Source organism: Rhinolophus sinicus, chromosome 6, assembly GCF_057876585.1.
Source record: "Rhinolophus sinicus isolate RSI-liver-muscle chromosome 6, RSI-T2T, whole genome shotgun sequence".
Classification (NCBI taxonomy): domain Eukaryota; kingdom Metazoa; phylum Chordata; class Mammalia; order Chiroptera; family Rhinolophidae; genus Rhinolophus; species Rhinolophus sinicus.
Window position 1 is genome coordinate 27,636,558 of NC_142506.1, and position 23,876 is coordinate 27,660,433.

The 23,876-nt window shown below is 32.3% G+C and overlaps 1 protein-coding gene across 49 annotated transcripts in view; it reads right to left on the reverse strand.

Annotated features, from left to right (window-relative positions):
• The window catches only part of RIMS2 (regulating synaptic membrane exocytosis 2), a 594,048-nt gene that overhangs the window by 131,546 nt on the left and 438,626 nt on the right, over positions 1–23,876 (reverse strand). For 32 of the 49 annotated variants that reach the window (XM_088799000.1, XM_074316856.2, XM_074316855.2 and 29 more), the window contains one exon: positions 22,372–22,472. The exons of the other annotated variants lie outside the window; for them this stretch is intronic. In XM_088799000.1, coding sequence (XP_088655126.1) covers positions 22,372–22,472 — 101 coding nt within the window. The remainder of the gene's footprint in view (positions 1–22,371; positions 22,473–23,876) is intronic. 49 annotated transcript variants of the gene reach the window in all.

The window sequence follows — 23,876 nt, forward strand, 5'->3', positions numbered from 1 at the left end:
ATTTCTGAATAAAATTTGAAAAAAGAGTATGATAAAGTTGCCATTGTAACTTATAAAATCCAATTTTGCAGCCATCAATTTTCTCTTTAATCCGTTATGTTTCATTGAAAACCTAGAGACAACACAAAATCTAATTATTAAAATACTGTTTTTAGAATAGCCAAGAGAAAAGAGAAAGTTTCATTTCTGAATGATGCTGGAATTTTGATGAATCCTAGAAATACTAGAAAAAGTCATTATTATTTACAATAGTTCAAACTTCCTGTAATTAAAATAATCAGTTATCTGGCACAGGCAGGGTGCAGGGTGTTCTGGGTGTTCAAATATTCTGGTAAATCGAAAACCGTCATAAATGCTTTACGTTAATGACATTGGGTTGTAAAAAACATAATAGACTTGGAGTCTGGAAAACCGGGAGTAAGGAAAACTCTTATTAACTGGGTAAACTGGAGCAAATTCCTTAACTTTTAAAAGCCTGTTTATAAAATAATAGGGATAATATCTTCTTTGCAGGGTTGTTTTGAAAACTATAAATACAGCAGACCCTTGAACAATACAAGGGTTAGGAAAGTTTATCCCCTGCACAATCGAAAATCAGTATATAACTTTCGACTCCTCTAAAACTTAACTACTAATCACCTACTGTTGACTGGATCTTTATCAATAACAAACAGTCAATTAACACGTTTTGTATGTTGTATGTATTATATACCGTACTCTTACAATAAAGCAAGCTAGAGAAAATAAAATGTTATTAAGAAAATAATAAGAGAGAAAATACATGTATAGTATTTGTTGAAAAAAATCCACATATAAGTGGATCTGCACAGTTCAAACCAGTGCTGTTCAAATGTAAATGTAATACATGTCTGGTACCTGGCATAATGTAAATAAATGCCAGTATTATTATTGTCCTGCCAGTTACTACTGGGGTAAGAGAATATCTGCTAATAGATTTTTCTTTATAGGCACTTCAAACATACTAGTGAAATATCCTTATCTAATCAATTTTGCAACGGAGCAAAACATAGAGTGTGGTAAATTTCACAAAGCCTTAGGAAGATGATTATCTTATATAAGCCATTTACTGTGACTTGAAGAATCATTACCTAATGGATCTATATGAATAACAATTCACTGCAAATATTAGATGTAAACATATTGGCTAAGATAAAATGAATTGTACTAGGGTGTAGTATAACCCTTAGCTCAGATTCAAAATGACCTGTTTTTTACCCCCAGGATCTTCCAGTATCTAGTTACATATTTTTGAGTTAACCTATCACTTTTCTTCAAATGTAAAATAAAGGGATTATTTCTAAGTTCCGTAACATTTTAATAATCAAATCCTTAATCTAGAAATATACATTCGAATTAGGTGAAATGTTGGCCTTTCTTATCCCATTTTAACGTTCCACTTTGCTGGGTAAATTCTCTATTACCACAAAGAATACAATTAAGTTCTTTAAAAAATCACTGCCTTTTGTTTCAGGAAATATCTATGTAAATAGAACTCTCATGTTTTATTTTAAAAGGAAGATTATTTATTTACAGTGGATTTATTTGCAGAACATTTAGTCCCTGATATTCTTTTTCAAACTAAAGTTATTTAAAATGATAAAAAACATGTTACGGTAAATGAAAATGTCTTCAGCCATTGACTAGAATAGCATTTTAATAAGTGAATCAACGTTATCTATTTTAGATATGCATATACATACTGGCTAACATAGATAATGTGTGTGTGTGTGTATATATATATATACACACACACACACATATATACACATAATACATATGTACACATATATATATACACACATAATATATATGTACACATAATATATGTTTCACCAAATTTATTAAAAGTAAATTTTAGTATCAAGTTGAGACATAAATGGGCAGTCTTTAATTTTATTTATATACTTTTTGGACATTTCAGTTATATGAAAAATGAATGTTTCAATAAAATTTTCAAAACTATTAAACTGTTCAATACATATTGTACTGTATTTGACAGACTTTATCTTTCGCATTCTTATAATTTATAATAAAAAAGAGAAGCAGCCTGCTATTATATCTTTTAAAACAATTTATCATTGCATAGATATGCAGTTTGGTATTACATTTTTTTCTTTGAAGCAGATTTGGTATTATATTTTTTCCTTCGCTTTTGTTCATGGGACTATAATATCATCCAAATTCAAGTCTCTATGAGGTAATAAGGAGATTATGTGATGATTAGGAGCATACACTCTGGAGTGAGCCTGACTCAGTCGTCTGAATCCTGGCTGCATAAATTATTAGGCTTGTGATCTTGGGCTAATTGTTTCTACGAGTTCCAGTTTTTTATCCAATGTAATGTGGATAACAATCATACCCATCTCCTGAACTTGCTGCAAGGATTAAATAAGATAATGTATGCAAAGCACTTAGCACAATATCTGACTCATAACAAGTGTTTCAGAAATGACAAAGGATGATGATGATGATGATAATGATTATATAGTAGCTAAAAGTTGGCTTGGTAGCAATTCTAGGAATATCTTTACTAAAATAAATATTAGGTTGAAACACCCAACAATAAATATATTATTTTAAGACTGCTCTATGCTGTAGGAAGGAAAAATATAACTATTTCTATATATACATATACCCAATAGATTTGTTTCAAAACTATGTTTATAGAGCTAAATTTAAATATTAAATGAAACTTTTTCACTAACTCCCAGTATGTCGTCAGGCCTCATCTTCCGCATTTGGCCAGGTTCATCTATGTCCCATCAACTTATAGGGAATTACTGATCCGCAACTGCAGGATGAGGAATAGCTCTATCTCAGCAGGAAATATATGACACCTCTTGGCTGACATAGAGATTCATTTAAAATTTTTGTTTCTCGTACTTTATCCTGATATCCAAAGCTCCCTGGTAATTGTTTATCCCATGTCTCCTGGACTGCTTGTCTGATTTGCTTTGCCTTCATTTCTAAAACATAACTGTATACCTGGCTTTTGAATTTCAGTAGTTAGGATTCTGACTTTGCATACTTTGGACTTTTTCTTTTCAGGTTGTCATGATTTTTGATCCTGTTGGTATGACTCACAGGCCAGCCTAAGGCTTAAGAATTTGTTTTTTTAAGACACACATGGTGTACATTGTACCTATCTTTGGCTGAGACCTCTCAGATAATCTAGTTTGCTGAGCTAAAATTTTGGATATGTAAAATTTAAGGAAATATAAGATTCTACATGCTATAGTTTGATGCCTTGTATATAATTCATCACACGATACCTCTTGTTATAGTTGTGTGTGTGTGTGTGTGTGTCTGTGTGTGTTCATGTTTAATTTTCAAACCCTCTATTTGAATATAAGATCCTAAAGTCCAGGACAATATTTTCCTTATCTTTGTAACTCTCTGAGCACGTAAGAGTCAAAGATTTAATTTAATTTGTACTCTGACATTTAGCTTTCATACCAGGAAGACAAGGATAAATCATCCCATTGTAAGGATTATCATGAGGAGTGAGAAATAAGATGCTCAAAATACCCACTAGTATGCTTGGCATACAGCAGATGCTCATCTCCAGTGCCTAAAGCAGGAGGTCACTAAATAAAAAAACAGAGTGGAACAATTTACATTAAAAAAAAAAAATTAGCCCAAATCTCTAGTCTGATGATGATTCTGCTATCTACTCAAGGCTTGCACCAAACACATTTTTCTGTCTAGTTCTAAGCAACTGAGCAAGTTTACCTTTGAGATACAGCTCAGGTGTGCATTACAAATAGACATACGATAAACAGAATGAGAAATTTGGAAAGTGAGAAATAATAAGAAAAATATATTTTTTAAGAAAAATATTTTCATACAGCTTCATATATACAGCTCATAAAAAAGCCCAGAAATCAAAGTAATAAATGACCTAACATTGGAGTTTACTTTTAAAATGGTTCTTTTTTTTCTCTTCCTAAATGGTTTCATGCTTGTCCTAAAGTATAATAAAAAGTTATATATTTTAACAGTGAGATAGAAGCAGCTAACTTATTATTATACCACAGTAATGAGTTATACATATGAATAAATAAGTTCACTTATTTAGGAAATAGTTGGTGTTGTTTTGGCACTATACAATAAACAACGTTTTGAAGAATTAGCATATATTAGTTGACAGCTGACAGCTGAACAATGAATAATATGTTCATCATTCTCTTTAACAGAACAAAAACAAAGAAGATTTATTGCATAGGATTATAAGGTCCCAGCTGAAAACTGTGCTCTGATTGGAGTTGATTAAAATCTTAGCATTAGTAAGACAGTGACAAAGCTTTCCCGACAATATTTTGATGTTTTGTACATTACTATCAAGCAAATCATGAACTAAAAAAAAATATTAACAGGAAATTATTATTCTTCAGCATGTTCCAGACTCTAAGGAGTTCCTAAGTGGCCTGGAAAAGTTAATGTTCTCCCTATTTCCCTAACATTAGCAGAATGTAACAGTATATCTGCAAAGCTCTACTGAAAGGAAAGTTTTAATTAAAATTTTAGAATAACAGTCCTGAGAGAAAAGTATATTTGAATTTTTAAAACATTTTCCTTTTCTCCAGTATACTCATCTGAGGTTCTTAGATTAGTTAATGTCCTAGTTTGATTTCTCTACAGCATCTCAGCAACTCAGGTTGTTTGAATTTTGTACATGAAATTCTCAGACAAAACGTGGGGGTGGAATTATGAGTTCTATTAAGCATTCCTAGTTTTCAATTTAATAAAACTCACCAGAAAACTGCAATTTGTTATCTAAAACTCTACTCCAAGGATAGGTGATAAATACTGGGCAGTAAGAAAGCCTAAGTTTGAAGAAAACCAAGTTTTATGCCATCAAGAAGTACTTGGGAAAAAAAGAGTCTACAATTTAAATAAAGTATATGATCAAAAAAAAAGAAGTACTTGGAGGAATATTCATATCATATTTTGACAGAAAACTCAATGAATAGATCAAAAATTAGGAAAAAATAAGGCTAAGATAATCTTTGGAAGAGAAAGGAGAGGCTGAATTCTGGGCAGGGCTTTGATATCAGTCTGGGGGAACAGAGGAGATAAGAACAGAGCAGATAGTCTTGGCACAGCAGTCAATTAACTAAGCATGTGAATAAGAAGATGCTCTCATTTTTCACCATTCTGTTTTCATTTCATATCTTAATTCAAAGAAAGTAGCTGGTGTTTTTTGATAGTACCACAATTGTAGGTACTGCATCGTTGAGGAGTTACTTCCAGGTGATTTTTTTCTCTGTCCGAGCCAGGGCTCTTATCAGTGCCTCATTTCAATGCTGAAATGCTGCACTATCAAAATTCTGTCAGAGATAATTTTGTTTAGATGGCACTCCTGAGGAGGGTATTGTGAGATAAGGTGTTTGCTTGGAAGGGAGAAGAGAGTGAAGAAAGGCCAAAGTAAATTGAGGGCTAATTTAAGATTTATTTAGCCTTGTAAACAATATTCTGCAGATAAAATCCCAGCTACAATAGTCTTCCTTTATTCCTTCAAGGAGAATTAATCACTGCCTTGATGGTTCTTAAACTGCTTTATTCATGCTTTTCTAATAGTTTTATCATATGTCTGTCTCCTATCTATCTATCTATCTATCTATCTATCTATCTATCTATCTATCTATCTATCTGTCATCTATCTATCATCTATCTAATGTATTGATCTATTCATCCATCCATCCTGCTAGATTATAAGCTCCCTGAGGATAACGATAAGGACTGTCTTTTTTATCTTAGTATTCCCATTATCAGGGCTTGGCACTTAGTAGGAACTCAATCAATGCTTAATGAATAAAAATGAATGGAATGTTTGTTTTATCTGGCCTATATGCTGGAGTGTTATCTCCAGTATAAAGTAATGAGTATAAAATACTGTAATAATAGCTGAATAGAGTTTAGTCACATAATTCTTTGATTCTCTGTGGTGGGTAGATGCAGTGGTGTGCGGGTATATATTTAACAACCAGCTATCCCAGGGGAAAAAAAGTTAATTTACAGAGTTTGCTGATTTCCAAGGAATAAATACTCCCACCATAGCTGATTTCAGGTTACTAAGCAGTCGCTGAATGCAGAGTTGGTGAACACCACTAGGCGTGGGGTTTAGGAATACATACATGCATTGTTTGTAGGACTCACCAAGGCTCCTTAGGAGAACACGAGTAAGGGATAATAACATATCATATCTGTAAATTGCCCATCCAGTGAAATTTTGTGAAAAATAAAACAGCAAGAACAGCTGAAGGTAAAAAAAAACATAATTGTAGAAAAGGTAGCCATTCACCTCAGACCAACACTTACTAAATGGCCAACTATTATCTTTTGGTCTGAAGGACATTTATAAAGTTAATCATTTTTCCTGGAGAATTTGTACAAGAAAAATGATTGCTAGTAGTCTATTATGACTTTCCCAAAGGCTTGGCTCAGTGGGAACTCTGCTTATTAGTAATCACTGTTTCTAGAGAAATATCATCCTTTACTTACTTCCATTGATTCCTCACAATTTTCAGAGATGGAAATGCCAGTTTTGCAATGGAATCCCAGATTTTAGGTAACTCAGAACTCATGCTTTTGCCTTTAACAAATGCATTTACCACTTTGCTCCTCAGAACCCACAACTCTTCGCCTATTCTAATCTATCATTTACTGACACTGTTCTCAAAAACAAACAAAAACCACCAAAACATCCTAATTTACCAGCCAGTAGAATGTTTTCAGTTTTCTTCTTTCTTGATTTTGTTATTACATCTAATGTCGTTAAAGTCCTTCTTGAAACTTTTTCGTAAGGGCAGCTCAGATAACGTCACTCACAGTTTCTCCCTTATCTCCTGGACCATTCTTAATCTCTTTTGCCTGCTTCGCTGTCCCTAACCTGATTTTAAATTATGTTTTCCCAAAATTTCAATCTTTAGCCCTATTTCCTTTTCACTATACACATTGCCCCAGGGGGACCTAATCCATTATCTATCATCCATTTTAATTATTAGGTTGGTGCAAAAGTAATTGCAGTTTAAAAGGTTAAATATATTTGCAAAAACCGCAATTAATTTTGCACCAACCTAATAAAATGTAGTGACTGCTAAATCCTTATCTTTTGCCCTCACCTTTCTCCCAACCTTCAGACTCATATTTCCGGATTCTAACGGGACATCGTCCATATATCATTTTGCAGGTACATCAAATTCAATATGGCCAAAACCAAATTTATTCTCTTTCACCCCAAGCCAGTTGTTCTTGTATCTCCTATATCCCCACTGTTATTTACTAGGCTCAATATCGAACTAAAACCTAGAAAATTTGTGAGTTGTCTTTGACTTCTCCAATATTCTCCATTCTAATCAGTCATGAATATGGCTCACTCATTTTATGGAAACAAATATCCCAATTTTTATTTATTTGGGGCTTATGAATGGGTCCTTGGTCTTTCATTGATGGTAATTAGAGTCTATTACACCTATTTATTTGTCACAGTTGCTCCTGAATGCCTATCAATATTCTTTTTTCCCTTCTTTCTTTAAAGAATCCAGATACATTTTGGTGATTTAACAACAACAACGACAACAAAACAACTTCACTTTCCAGGATCACTGTAGCGAGGGTGACCATTTCACTTGAGTCTGGCCTCTGAGATATAAGCAGGAATCTAGGGATTTGGAGAAAGCTATTACTTTTATGATTCCAGTGGGATGACGCATCGGTATGGCCATTTGCCTTTCTCTCTTCACTTTTCTTTCTGTTGGGAGGTTAATCATGAACCTAGGAGTGCAGTAGTCATTCTGTGACAATGGGGATGAATATCTTACTCTAACAGGGAGCAGCAAGACAGGGAGCTTGGCTCCTTAAATAGTAGTATCAGCCCTGCTATTTGGATTCCTTGTTTGTGAAAAATCAACAAAAAAATTCCTTATTTATTCAAATACTTTTGCAAGGTTTTTTGTTGTTATTTTGACATCTGAATGCATAAATCTGAAGGCAAACCTGAGTGATATACCACTCATCCTGTTCTGTGTCAGAAAAGTATTTTCTGACCACATGGTAAAAAGGAACAGTATTTACTCAGCAATATTGATGAAAACCATAATGTAGTCATCTAATTTTAATGATAAGAGGCAGTATATGATAATGACTACGAGATATAGAGTTGAAAGATATGAATGTGTAACTGTTCTTAGACTTACTGGGAACTATGTCATCTTGGGCAAGTCTCCTAATTGCTCTGAGACTCATGTGTTTTGAAAGAGATCATAGATCTTGACACATAGTACATAAATATTAATCATGATAATAATTAGTTATAATCCATGATGATTCTAAAGAAGCTCTAGGTTGTGATACTCAATTTTCATCATCATTTGTCTATAATCTCCAACATTTTATCTTGACTTGAAAAAAGCCATGAAAACTTTATAAGTTCCTAATTCCATCTCATTAAATAAGTAATTGTCCTTTGACATCAGATTCGCTTATTTACTTTGGGTAGGAAACACCAAACCTGACTTGGAAATTCAGGGTTTTTTTATTCTGAAAGCTGTTAACCTGGGTTAGTTTTTATAATTATGTTTATACTTGGCATCAAGAAAAGTTAGACCAAGGAATGTAACAATCCATGACCATAACACTAATAATGATTAAAATTTGAATAGTTCTTATAGTTTACAAACAACTTTCAAATATTTTCTATATCATTTTATTTTCCCAACATCTAAGACTATTATTTTTAAATTTACAGATGGGTATTAATATCTAGCCATTTATTGATTTAGATGCTATATAAGGTAAATAATTTTTTTTTAACAGCTTTAGTGAGACTTACATTTATTTCATGCCCTTTATTATTCAGTTATATCTCAAATAAATGTCATCTGAAATTTCTGCCTCAGTCAAGAAGTGTTCTCAAAGTCTGTTCTTCCCAGAATCTAAAATGTATTAATAACAGTATCTCATTCTGATATACATAATATTTCATTTATATCCAAGCCCAGTAGAACAGACTGTCTGCAGCTACCATGTTTCCCCGAAAATAAGACCTACCTGGACCATCAGCTCTAATGCGTCTTTTGGACCAAAAATTAATATAACACCCAGTCTTATTTTAATATAAGACCGGGTCTATTATAATATAATATAATAATATAATATAATATAATATAATATAATGTAATGTAATGTAATGCAATATAATATAATACTGGGTCTTATATAATATAATATAAAACCAGGTCTTATATTAATTTTTGCTCCAAAAGATTCATTAGAGCTGATGGTCCGGCTAGATCTTATTTTCGGGGAAACACGGTGGTCCAAACCAACATTATTTTTCCAGAAAAGAAATGAGTCACTCACTGTGAAAACACTTATACCATTATTATGACTAAATACTTCTCTAAGCCCTCAGATTAGAAACCTAGCAACAATTAAGAAATATCATAAAGAAACTCTCCTTAGTCATAAAAATTCCTGATACTTGGTCTTTTGTAAATATCTTTAAATGTTATATGGCTTATCATATGATTTTTGTATTTTTTAAAGAATATTTATATTTTTTATTAGGACATAGGGTAGAGATATTAGATATTGAGTGGTAAGCTATTCATTTCCAACAGAAATAAAACATGAGAATACAACGGTAGAATCAAGGTCCTGGGAAATTGAAGCAGGCAGAAAAACCACAAAAATTAATGGATTGGGAATATGAAGTGGGCTTCCCTTTCAAGTATTAACATTTTAGAAAGTAATAGAGTAACTCACGGTACTTGTATCTAAGAGAATTAGGGTAAAATAATAGCCTGACTAACCACATAGTGTTGAAAAACCTGAAAGGGACAGAGAATTTCACTGACCCATCAAATTCAGGCACAGAAATAATCACATTCTGTTGAAAAGCTAGAAGAGACCCACTACTCTTATTCCTGTGTGAAAAGACAGAGCAGCATCAGCTGGGTTTGCATTACAAAAATCGCTTGGGATGGAGCCAATTGTCAAAACATGGCAAGGAATAACAATTACGTCTTGCTTGGACTATAGCAATAGCCTCAGAATCGGACTCCTTGTCTTTAATCTCCTTTTCAAATGCATCTTAAGTATACCATTAGAGTTATCTTCTCAAAGCACAAGTTTGTTCATATTGGGGACTTCTTTAAAGCCCATGAGTATAAAGAACGTTCTAGATTTTAACTGAGTAATTGAAAGCCCCCACAATCATGTCTCTGTCAACTTTTCCATTACCTCCTCATATGTATCCCAAAGTGTTCTCTATTTCTGTTCTAAAGAACCACTAACTGTTCATAAATACGGCTTATACTCATATTTTTCTGTAATTTGCATAAACTCTCCCCTCTGCCTGATATGTCCTTCACTTCATGTTTATTCTACAATGTATTCCCAGATTTTTACAAGCCAAATGAATATTTCTCTTCTAATTCTTCCTTCGCAAGGTTTACTTTTATTATATCACTTAACACAGCCTATTTTGTATGAGTATTACTTATGTACATGTGTTCCCCTCATTTGATTATGAACTCTTAGACTGGAAGGATTATACCTCCCTTCTTCCCTCCCTCCTTCCTTTCCTCTCTCTCTACTTTTTTCATTTCTCCCTCCCTTCCTTTACCTCTTCCTCATTCACTCAGTTCGTTATTCTACTGTCATTCATTTGACTGTTTCTTTGGCATTTTTTTCTGTTAATGTTCCAGAACCAGAATCCAGGTTTAAAGTTGACCAGCTTCAGAGACACCCCAGAATGTAGTTCTGAGTTGCAGGAAAGAGAAAGTTACTAAATATCCCAAGATTGCAAGATATGCTCAGATATACAAAAGAGGACTCATATAACCACTCTTTGTCTAAGAAAAAAACCCAGGAAAGGTATTTGGTGCTGCAACATACTTTTAGCTATTCACTTATCAATGAGTCATTAAAAAAAATTACAATATTTTAAAGGTGAAAGTGACATCGGAGAGGATATAATCTAGCTTCCTCATTTTATAGATGACAAAACTGACGGAGAAGTTGAGTGAATTGACTAAGATTGTACAAGTATTAAATTCGTTCTATTTCTTTTCATTTAAAATTTTTTTGTGAACTATAATTTCACTTTTAATGGGATATGAGGCAAGCATATTTAGAATCTAAGCAATTTCTTTATAAGATATTCACATATTGTTTTCTTCAAGAATATACTTCTAAATAAAGATTTTCTTTTCTGACATTTTGACAATTCTATCTAAAATGATATGTATAATCAGAATACAAAACAGCATGAAAATAACACTACAACACTACTTATAACTGTAGTTGAATAGATTTTAAACAAGTGAAACTTTAAAATAATAAAAAACAATACCATATGAACTAACTTGAATAAAAAGATGTTTTATCTCCCACTAAAATAACTCTTTTATACTGCATTTAAAATTTAGCTAAATTTTTGTGTGTGTTAGGGGATAGAAAATGGGCTTACGTAAGAAGTAACATATTCTTATATGACTGTACCCTGAAGACTGTTAGCCTTGCTGTATTTCTAGTCATGAAAATGACCTGAAAAGGGCCAATTATAAAATCACAGTCATTTGCTCTGTTAGTTCAGAAGTTGTACCGAGCTGGTGGGTTTTGGTTCATCCATCAGAATGGAGTTCAACTGTCAGGTTTTTTTAAATTAAATTTTATTTTTTTGTTATCCCTACCTGACATGTTATAATAAATAATATATATAACTATCATTATTGGGCACCCCCATGTGCCAGGTCAAGTTCCATACTCTCTTATATGCAATATTTCTTCTCCCTGAAGTTCTTCCTCTCAATATATAGATATATTTCAAGGTTAGCAATCTTATTTCCACATTGGTATATTATTTTAGAATCTTTAAAACTGATGAAATAAAAACAATCAAAATTCCATGTTTAGGAAAACATCAGTAAATTTGTTTTGCTAATAAATAACACCTGCAACCTTTACAACTGAAGAAAAACTACAATATTTTTTTGTGCTCATGAATAAAGCTGTTACATAATGAAACTGTACATATGTTCAAGTTATAATTAGGCAAATTAAATTGAAATTATAAATGTGTATGGGTCCACACTGACTGATTGCCCTAACTGACTAACGTTTTGATTTAAGAGGTGATTCAAACTTAGCTATCAATTATTTCATGGAAGTAATAGACAAAAACATTATTCATATAAATTTATTCTCTAAATCAAATTATTATGCCATAGGTTAATTTAAAAATGTATAAATTCAATCGTTTGTGAGATTACATCTAGTAGAGAGCCTGACAATGATCAGAGATTACTGAATCAGTGAATGAGACATTAGATGAAGGAAATGAAATACAGAAATCTAGTTCAAACCTAATTTTAAAGATTAGGTTATCAGTTTAAATGATTTGCTTAATTAATGAGGTTGCCTGAAACCCAGGTGTCAGTAGTTTTTCAATGCAGCCTCCAAAGTACCATATATATGTGTGTTGCACTTTATAGATTATAGAATTCCTTCAGTTTGTACACAGAAAAATGTTGGGTTGTGAAGAACTACTGGGCAATTTATCAAAAAACTTATTCACTTAACTGGTAGAATCAAAATTAGAACCCAAATCTTCGAATTATTTCTCAGTATTCTCTCTATTATGATTAATTGGACAGAAACCAATAATCATATGCCCATTAGAAAACCTGCTTTTGACTCTTAGGCAGTAACCTACCCATACTTCCTCCTAAAGTTCATATCTTGTCCTTATCTTGGTAGAAGCTTAACAGTCACCTCCTCTAAAACTTTTCCAAACACATGCTACCCCTGCCATTCTAGCTTCCTCTAAGAGTCCATGTACATATTTATTTATACAAAACAAAAATCCCACTGAATATTTATTACAGCCGAAGCAAAATACTTGCTACTGGAGAGACTACAAAGATAAATAAAATATAGTCCCCATTCTGAAGAAGTATATGCTTTACTATAAAAGATAAGAAATAAGCAAATAATCACCATACAAAACAGAAGTATTTTAGGAGGTATAAATGCCATGCGTTCAGAACATATAAATTTTCACATCTCTATTGTTTTGAATATTCTTATTCTTTGTATGTCTATATGTTACCTTTTAGATTATATGAAATCTGAGTTGGAAAGAATGTTTCTGCCCTATTCATCACATTTTTTTCTTCTTTATTTCCCATATCCTCCTGATTCTATAAAGCAAGATCTCTCTCCCTTCGGTGACCAATATCATTCATCCTTACATCCTCTGCAGAGTATTCTAGTTGCTAGCAAGCCAGCAACTCTGGAGGCTTGATGAAAGCAATGGTGAATGCATAAATTTCCTTTTTTTGCTAGAGGTAAAAAAAAAAATGTTTCCCTTGTGTGTTCTTAACCAATGCACAGGAAGAAATTACGCTGTTGGTAATACCAGCTATTGTCCATAGATTAACCCTTTTAGCAGCAGGTAGTTAAATGTAACTTATTTAAAATTCTTTCTTGTGTCTATTTTAGTAACATTATATTTACTAAAACGGGAAAAATTAAAATTTCTTCTGTAATTTTATAGCATTCTATAACATTTATGTTGTTGTCTTAATAATCTCAAATGACTTCATAATTAATAAATGTCTTCTTTATATTTCCTGGCCTGATATGTGGTTATATAGCAGGAGGTAGCAATTCACAAATACATGTAAAGAAAAAGGACACATGCTTAAATGTTAGCATGAAATTATGGATAAGAAAACCATATTTATATTGAATGTGGTTCTATGACTAAGAAAAATAACTTAAAAAATGAACCTGCAAACACAAAGCTAAATATATTTCATCTGATAGGATGTGAGAAAGTAGTTTAAAAAAAATCAAAAGAGAAAAGTAATAACATTTTAAGAATTAAAAAGTTTGAAACAATATTAGCTAGGTACCTTAAAATCAGTTTTCACATTATAATCAAATATGCTTTCATAATGCATTAAAGTGATAATTTAAAACACCACTAATTACTTTGTAAAGATATGTTACGGCTGAACTGTGTACCCCCAAATTCATATGTTGAAGTCCTAATTCCTAGTACCTCAGAAGGTGACTACATTTGGAGAGGCAATTAAGGAAAAGTTAGATCCTGTGGGTGGCCCCAATCCAATATGACTGGTGTCTTTATAAGAACAGAAATCTGGACATAGACACACACAAAGGGATGCTCATGAGGACACAGCAAGTAGGTAGCACCTCCAAGCCAAGGACAGAAGTCTGGGAAGAACCCAAACCTGCCAACACTTTGATCTTGGCATTCTAGCCTCCAGAAATGTGAGAAAATTAATTTCTGTTTAGTCTACAACAATCTCTGGCATTTTGTTATGACAGCCTAGCAAACTAATATAAAATGTTAAGAAAAAAAAAACCCTAAAATTGGAAACTTTTAAATTCAAAGATTAATCACAGATAAAACTATAAAAAATTTAAATTCTGTGAAAATTGTTTACCATTAAGTTTTTAACTGGAGATCTTTAACATAAAGCAAGGTTCTTTGTACCTATGAGGCAAGAAATAATGAATAGTTGTTGCTTCCATCAGCTAAAATATGGAGGAGAGAAATTCTCCTTTGGCTCAGAGCTTTAGGATGTGTGTGTGTGTGTGTGTGTGTGTGTGTAGATATAGATAAATTATGTGAAATATTATTTTATCTCTCTCTTTATCTTTAAAATTGAAGTATGTCCAGCTTGCCAGGGAGTAGAAATGGTAAGAATAATAATTTTGGGTACATAAAAATTTGACTAAATTGGTAAAAATAAGACAACCCAAATAAACTTTAGACTTTAAAAATTATCATTAAGTTTTACACTTTTCTTCCCTTTCCATCCACATATTTTTAGGATTACCTTAAAGATATACTTATATTAATCTACTAGATTATTTATGGCAACAAATATAGACCTGAATCCCCAAGGATTTTGGTCAGAGCAAGTTATCTTTGTAAAAAGTTTTTCTTTTTCTCCTTTATCATCATCACCACCATCATCATCATCATCACCATCATCATATTACACTAACATTTAATTATTCCTTATTATATTCCAAATTCTACTTAAGATATATATGTATACATATACATATTATACATACATGTATAGACATATATATATATAGATAGATATATAGATATAGATATATATAGATATATATGTATGCTTATATTTAATCTTGAAAAGAATCCTGTGAGGCAGGTACTACTATTAATTAGCACATCTTACAGAATAAGAAACCTAGGCACAAGGCTGTTAATTAACTTGCCCAAGGTCATACAAATAGCAAAAGAAGTAGGATCAGAACCCATGCAGTTTGGTTCTCGAGTCGACTTTTAATAAGACTTTCTGTTGTCTGTATTCAATCATAATCACTAAAAATAAATTGGAGAGTGGTTAGCAACTACCTAGATATCTCGTTCTTACTCTAATCAACACTTCAGAAGTTGTGCTGTGAATATGACTGCTCCTGTGGTTACAACAACGCACACCAACAGCAAGAAGTTGTATTTCCAACAGCTCCTCCTCCCTTGATATATTGATCATCCCTTCCGTTATCTTCAAGATAAAGGAAGAAATTATATAAATACATACAGAAAATTTTTACTTTCTTTAAAATTCTAGTTTCATGGATTTTAATAAAACATAAATGAGAAATTTACCTTACAAACATCAGTAAGGAAACAACCACAGATGAGAGAAAATAGGATATAAAGGCCTTTAAAATATGATTTTATCTGATTTCTTTTTCATTTAAATCTACCACTTTCTTTTAATGAGGCTATATAGCCATTTGTCGATTTTGCAGGTGGGACTGAAGATTTTTTAAATCAGGCCTTCATAAAGATTACCATTCTTATCTCTTGCACTTCTAGGGCCATATTGTATATTGCTGCTCTTACTTGCTAGTTTAATAAGCTAGATTTTAAAATCTAGTTCTCTCTTCATAAATACACTTAGTAAAGGAACAAGCATAGAGTGATGTAAAAACAGTACACAGCAGGTTACTAGTTAAATTTAGGCTTGGAGGTTGGCTGGCTGGCTTGGGTAAATAGCCAGTCTACAGAGGTGTGGCATGGTTTCAGGCCAGGAAACAATCTGAAATGTACAATGCTTCATCAAAATGTATCGTCAGATCTCGGGGGGTGACGTGGGGAATGTAAGAGGTGGCAGCAGCACCCAGGACTCAGCACACTTTTTCAGAGCCAAGTCTAGCAGTAAGAATGCTTCCTGCTAATGTAATTGGCCTTTTTTTTTTTTTCTCCCTATGTCCCCATAGCAGCAATTTTACCAAAGTTCTCTTGAGATTTTGCTATAGAACATGAAGCTATCTGATTGCAGGGTTATGTAGAAATAAACACAGAAATAGAAAAATTTGATAAAGTAGAAGTTTAGAGAAATGGTATGTTTTGTTGACGAAATCCAGGTGCAGCCACTGGCATTCTCTCTGGCATCTCCACCAGTAAGTGGTAAGATTTCTTGACCTGGTTTGGGATGGATACTATGAGTAGGTGATCTTAATTCTAATTTAAAAAAATGAAATCTTTCTGTTGGATATCTGGCTAGACTAAACCTAGCAGGAATTTTTTGAAAATCCAAATCTTGCCTCTGTTCACAAAACAGTAGACTGCTTATTCCAAGAAACGATGTTTTACTATTTCTATGGGACATGTTAACCTACTCCTGGAGGACTTTGCAGGGTAGAGACCGGGTTACTGAAATCACTCCTGTTAGAATTCTCCTGCTCTATTCATCAGATGATTCCATGTAATACTGGTACAGTGGTGTTTTATGTGAACACTGGGTTCTCTCGGTAGCTTGAGAACTGACGCTGCTGCAGCTCTTCCTGCAGTGGACACGAGGCCTAGCTAATTTACCATAAAGTTACTGGGCTGTTGTATGCTAGTAGCAACTGAACTTATCTGCTTAGGCAACAAAATAAAAAAATTAAAATAAAATAAAAAATTCAATCACTGCTGTAAACTTAAAATATCTTTCATTTCTTCACTTCTAATAAATAGTACCTGTATTTTCATGTATCTTCTTAGTAATTTGTACAAGGCCACCTAATCTACATATTAAAATTTGCTTTCCATAAACTTAGTCTTTCAGTTTTCAGATACGTTTATGACACACTGCTTTTAAGAAGTATTACTTTTTAAATACCCACACCCATATGTGTACCTGTTAATAACAGGCTCATTTAACGTCAACCTTGATAACATAATTTCTTAATTTCAGTAATTTAGTTTATAACATTATGTTCCAGTCTCCTTTTATTTTTTTTTAAATCTCCATATCCCTTGAAGAGTCACAAATTCTTTCCCCCTAAATTTGATTATTTCTTTTAGATCTCTACTGCTTGAATCTCCTTGAGAATAAAGGAAAATTCAATAATATTTGAGTTATACTAAAATCCTTTTCATTAGCGCAATTATTTCTTTTCAACCTCATCATATTCATTTCTGATGCCTATAATTACATTTACTATTGTTATAATTACAATGAATATTATCTGCACCACTTATTGAGCATTTTACTAAATGCTAAACCATTTATATACATCAGCTCATTTCATTCTAATCATTGCCCCATGAAATAGACCTCAAAGCTCTGTTTAATAAAGAAAAAAACTATGAATAAGAGGTCAACCTATCCAAAACCACCCAGGTCAAGTTTGCTTGCCTCCAAGCTGTGTTTCATCTGGCACACTATACTCGTAAGGCTGCCATGTTTTGATGATACTGGAGCCTTAAAGCACTCCTGACTTACAAATACCAGACTTATAAACAGCCAGTATATGGACACTGCTAATGAGCCCCAATCCGTCTCCCCTCTTCTGGTGGCCCTACTGCCTGTGTCTTCAAAGTCAATTTAAAACACGAAAGGTGGGTGTTTAATGTGTATTTCAGTGTTGAGAAGAGAGGAAGTTCTAATAAAGGGAAAATATCAAAAAAACTGTCTTTACCTATCTGAATTTTTTATATTGATTTGGTTTACAATTCAATCATGTGAGTTTTATTTCTATCTACAAGGCTTTTGTTAAAACATGAAACTATTTCTGTGTTTTATTGTTTATATTATAATGAAAATTACTGTAGTTTGACTGCTTTCCTCCTACTATGTCTCTTTGAAATTGGTGAATAGGTCCTTAAAAGACAAAAAGCCTGGGTGAAAAGGTGACATGTGCATAGGATGAGGCATGCACAATGAATGGAGGAGAACTCTTTCTTTTCCTTTCTTTTGCTGTATTGTCCTCTGATTCCACAATACTAACTCAATCTATTAGATTATGGGTTAAATGGATTTGTATGGACTTCTGGTCCACATTTGAAAAATTCTGAGCAATTTATGGTCTGCATTACTTAATTCTACAGAGACAAGTAAGAACACAGCTATAAATGCTATAACAAGGGTAAAATATTTTTGTGATGATTTTGTGGGAACATTACCACCATTTTAAAAAGTGCATTGTTTCCATAGAGAAATGAGCTTTGAGTTCCAAATAAATACAATACTGTATAAATGAACTGCAGAGCATTCTATGTTGAAATGTTATGGGTTATCCTTTTTAAAAATATCTTCTGGAATCATTTAAAAATATTAAATGAAGCTAATTTAAAAAATAAAGATCATATATTTAAATAAACATCAAATTCTACATATTAATTTTCAGATATAATATACACATTGTTTGATTTTCAATTATTGCTAATTATACTAATTAATCATTATAGAATTCTCAGAAGGGTAGTTGGTCTATGCTGCATTATAATTTGTACTGTTAAATTTAATAGACAAATCACATTTTTCTGAACAAATGAAGATATTGGTTTCATAGAAAAGAATAAAAGTTGATCCTTAAATTTTTGCCATGGGAAGAAGAGAGGAATCACATTTAAACTGGGATAGAGAGAACACAAATAGGTATGAAAGTTAAATTCTGTTTTGTTAAATTCTGTTTTGAGAGAAATCCCTCAAATTTTGTTTTGAGGGAAAAATAGTTAAATTCTGTTTTGAGGGAAAATCCCCAAGAAATCATCCACTGATTAAATAGGAATCGTGTCTGCACATGCCTTTTGTTACTCATTACATACAGATTCTCTGCTTTCAAATTTCCTAATATATTTTAAATATTCTTAGAAAGACAGTAACTTAATAGCCATGGCTCTACAGATGCTTTCAAAGTGAGTTATTAAAAATATTTTTGTTTTTAAATTAGTAAGAATTGTTCACAATTATTAGTGTAGAAGACTTGAGAAATTCAGGGAGGCAATGACTTTAAAATGTGGAATGTGTAGTTAAAAAAAAAATAACTTCAGTAATACTCAAGTAGATTCCATACTCAAGTAGATTCCATCAAAGTTTCTTAACAGCTTCACTGGTATTTCAGGAATACAGCTCAGAGGGACAGCATATGCTCCATATGTTTGATGCTTGAGATATAATCTCAGTTATCTCAAATTTGAAAACAAATTAGCTACAAATAATACTTTCCATGACTTAGTGGCTATGCAATTTTGGGTAGATTACTTAACCTTTCTATACCTTCGTTCCCTCATCTGTTAAATGATTCTTTTTTCTCAAGACATTAGTTCTAAAATATTAAATTATATAGCTCAATAGCAAACTTTTAATTGGCCCTTGCTATCAAAATAAGGAAGAGAAAATGAAAATATAAGCTAATTATCCCTAATTAAAAAGAGAGGGATGATGTTGAAAATTTTAATCCAAGGAACTGTTTGCATGGAAATTGATAACTAAATCTGCAAATCCCCTTGACTGATAAAGAATCCTCTACAATTTTCTCTTTGATCTCTGAGAGAGGAAGATCAAGGTAGGGATGATGGGGAGGTAGGTGACCAAGCAAAGATAGTTCCACACCAGCAAATAATCTGAAGTGGAACAAAACAGATAGATGTGTTGTGGACCCTTTTAAAAACTTGTTCCGTAATGACTTGATTACGTTTTTGGTTAAGGTGAATGCATAACTCTAGCAATAGAAAACAGAATAAGTATTTGATATCCAAGTGATAGGATTTGTTAGAAACTGTGAGAGGCCCTGCAAAGGAGTCAGTCAGATCATAAATTCTCAGTCTCCATTTTTTTAATGACATCATTCATCATTGGTTTCTAAGCTAAAATTGTAACTGTAGAAGTCAACTCATTCAGTTACCTTGTAAATTCTACGAGCAGCTCACCTTAGAGCAGTTCTCAAACTTGAGTCTACATCAGATCACCTGGTAGGCTTGTTGAAACACAGGGACCTCACCCCAAGAGTATTGCTCCAGTAGGTCTAGAGGAGGCCGGAGAATTGCATTCTAAAAGTCCTTAGGTGATATTGATACTACTGGTGGGAGCACACTTTGAACACTGCTGCCTTAGAGAATACCCAGGAAATTACATTGCTTAGTATAATTAATCCATTGCCAAGACTTAATTATTTTGTAACCTAAAAGTTTGAAGCCTCAGCATTCATTTATTTATGAATTAGAATGGAATCACAACGTGTTTTTCTAAAAAATAGTAGTCAATCCTCCTGTAAGAAATTTCTGTCATGTATCCATAAGCAGAATCATTGGTACTGTTTCTAAGGAACTTGTTTTTATTGTAGAAATTTTGTAAATCACACAACTGACCCAGTTTCCTTTTCTGCCTTTGCTGATTGTTAGGACGCTTATTGACAAAGTATATGCCCCACATGTAGCAGGGGTACAGGATCACATACTATGCATTTTATTCATAAACTTTACCTTGTTTTGTTGACTTCATTTTCCCTTAATTTCTTCATTGACAATATTAATGAGAGTATTATATGTACTTAAAAAAAATCATCTACATTCCTTCCTGAAATATAGTGGGATATAGATAAATAAAACAAATTTGTGTTCTCAAAGACGTGTTTACAGAAGTTTTAATATCCTATTTTATTAGGACTTTATGCCTAGGTCCTTGAAGAATAAATGAGAGATTGGAACATACTACATGCCACAAAACATCAGGCCTATCGATTTAGCCCTAGGCAGAAATACCAAAAAAGTAACTGGGAAGGCATGGATTTCATTTCTGACGTCAAGCTCAAAAAGTTAGGGAGGTATCTGAAATATTATAAAATTACAAAACTATTTTTTACAAAATTCACTGAGCCTATCTGAAATTATTTATATTTTCATTTTAGAGAAAGATTTCTAGAAGTTTAGAACCCGGTGAGTAAAGGCAAAGCTATTTTTGTTTTTCTTAAATTTACCTTTCTTTTGGCTTTAGCCTGTGCCATCTACAGTACACCGGAATTCTGTGATGAACAATCCTATATTCACCATGTCAGTGTTTATGTGATTTGGGGAAGAGACTGGTGTTTTGGAAGATGATGCAGATGTAAGAATCTCTGCCTCCTCTAGGATGTACAGTGGAGAAACTAGAAACCTGTGCTACCTATAACAGATGCATATCCAACACGGCTGGTTATGTTTTACTTAAGTCATGACTTTACCAAAGAAATGGAGTACAATGGAGAGAAACTGAAGGTTTAGTAGGAAAGAATAAAACAGACCAAGAAATCCAAACTTCTTTCTCTAACACACACATACACAGACCATAAATATTACATGATTACAATGATTAAATAACTAAGCCATAGAGCATGTAATAACTAATGTTAAGAGTAAGTTTTGCCATTGTCATTCTTTCATTAAAATTTAAATAGGTACATTACAGCAAAGTCTTTTCATGACTTTGGCAATGAATAATTTCATGAACCTAAAAATGTTTTGAAAATAGGAAGGCACTAAAGAGCAAGAGCAATGAAATAATACTTTTTCTTTTCTATCTTGGTAAACTTCATACCTCAACTTATTCCCAAAAAGTAGTTAGAAAAGATCCTCACTAAAAATACTTTTGACCTTACAACTCCTCATGAGTATATATATTCTGTTCCAGTAACTCATTAGTAAACTAGATTAAAATACTATAAAATAAAAAATAATTATATGTGTAGGAATACCATAAGAAGGTAACAGAAGTTCTTCCTAAACACTTTTGAAGGTTTTAAGGCCTTTATAGGTTTCATAAAATGAAAAGTTTCTAAAAGATTTGTTTTTCAGATCATTTATCTGCTATTATTATACGATAATTTTAAAAAACAGGGCAAATTCTATACCTAAAAGTTGGTATACAAATACATTATAAATTTTAGCATTTAATAATATCATGGGGCTACTGCATTATATGTGCATGTCTGAGTAATCTGTATTCACCTTTTTAAGAGAATCTAATGGTTTCATATGATTAACTGATTATCTTACAACTTTTAAAAAGAAAAATATCTTGCCTTCGAATGGTAATCTTGCTCCAGTCTGGGATCTGATCCGGCTACCTGTTTGTATTTGTTAATTTTCATTTGGCGATTTCTCTCCTCTATATCCATAGCACCTATCGAGTAGAAAAAAACCCATAAAATTAATGTTCAGTTCTTATTTCTGAGCCTTACTTACAGGATGTATAAAAGAAGAAATGCTAGGCTGATAAATTACTTTCATTCAAGGTAGTATGCACAACTTAAATGCACTATTTTTAGATTTACTTAAAGTATGCAATTTGGCAAATAAAAGCGTGATTATTAAATATGTAAAATAATTTTAACCTGAATAAAATGTAAATGAACTTAAACAGTAGACAGTAGACAACAAATCTTCACTAAAGAGAAAACACTTTGTGGTACATGTAGGTCAAGGAGAATATATTTGACAGCATATAAATTTGACAATAGTATTAATATAAGAACTTTGGCTTGCAATTCATCAAGGCTTCACTTATTTACTGGAGAGAAGTTACAAATTTAATTGTTTTCAAATACAATTTTACAATTGCATTTAGACACTATTATCATAAAATTAGCCCATGTTTAGAGTAGGTTGCCCCACATACATGTGAATGTAGTTATCAAAATTTTTTGACTCAAACTTTGTAGAACTAGAGTCAAGAAAGTGAAACGTAGAATAATAACCCTCAGAAGATACCATGCCAGTAAAGGCACAGAGTGTTACTGAAATCATTAAATAAAAATAAAAAAGAATGAACGGAGGCGAGAAAGTGAGATGGTAAGCCTATTACAAAATGAGATTAATGCTCTCTATAACAGGTGGCTACTTCAAAACACATCAATTACAGATATCAAGAGGGCTTTAAAACTTTGGTTAGGACAAGAACTAAATTCTGTTAGGAAATCTTAGCTAACATAAAAAATGCTCTAAAAGTATATTTATGATATTTATTAAAGAGATTTTATAGAAAAATTCCATTTCTCATAAATATGAGTAATGTAAAAACAAAATCTCAATTGTATACTAGAAGTCTACCAACAGAAAAATAACCATAGCTTAGTAGGCTCAAGTGGGTTTCTATAATAAAATGCTTTCATGTAAATTCACAAACACTGAGTGTAGGTAGGAATGTAAACATACACATACATACACCTTGCTTAAGATCATAACTTTAAAACTCCAGTAAAGATATCCAGATAAAACTGTGCTATGCAAAAATAGGTTTTAATACTTGAAAAAAATCTCATCATCTACCTGATAATTCTTGATAGTAACAAATCTATCAAATTCTTGATAGAAATCAATTAATTAAATAAGATAAACAGGGAAGAAAATGTTTTAAAGAGGAATAAGAAAATCTTGAATAAAATAATGTAGATCTTACATTAAATGACCTCTAAGTATAATGGCAAATTTATATCAACTATTCAATAAAGTGAGGCAATTGGTTCCTTTTAAGAGTCACATTTTAATAATGATTTGATTAATTAGTTATGTATCAAATTTTAAGACG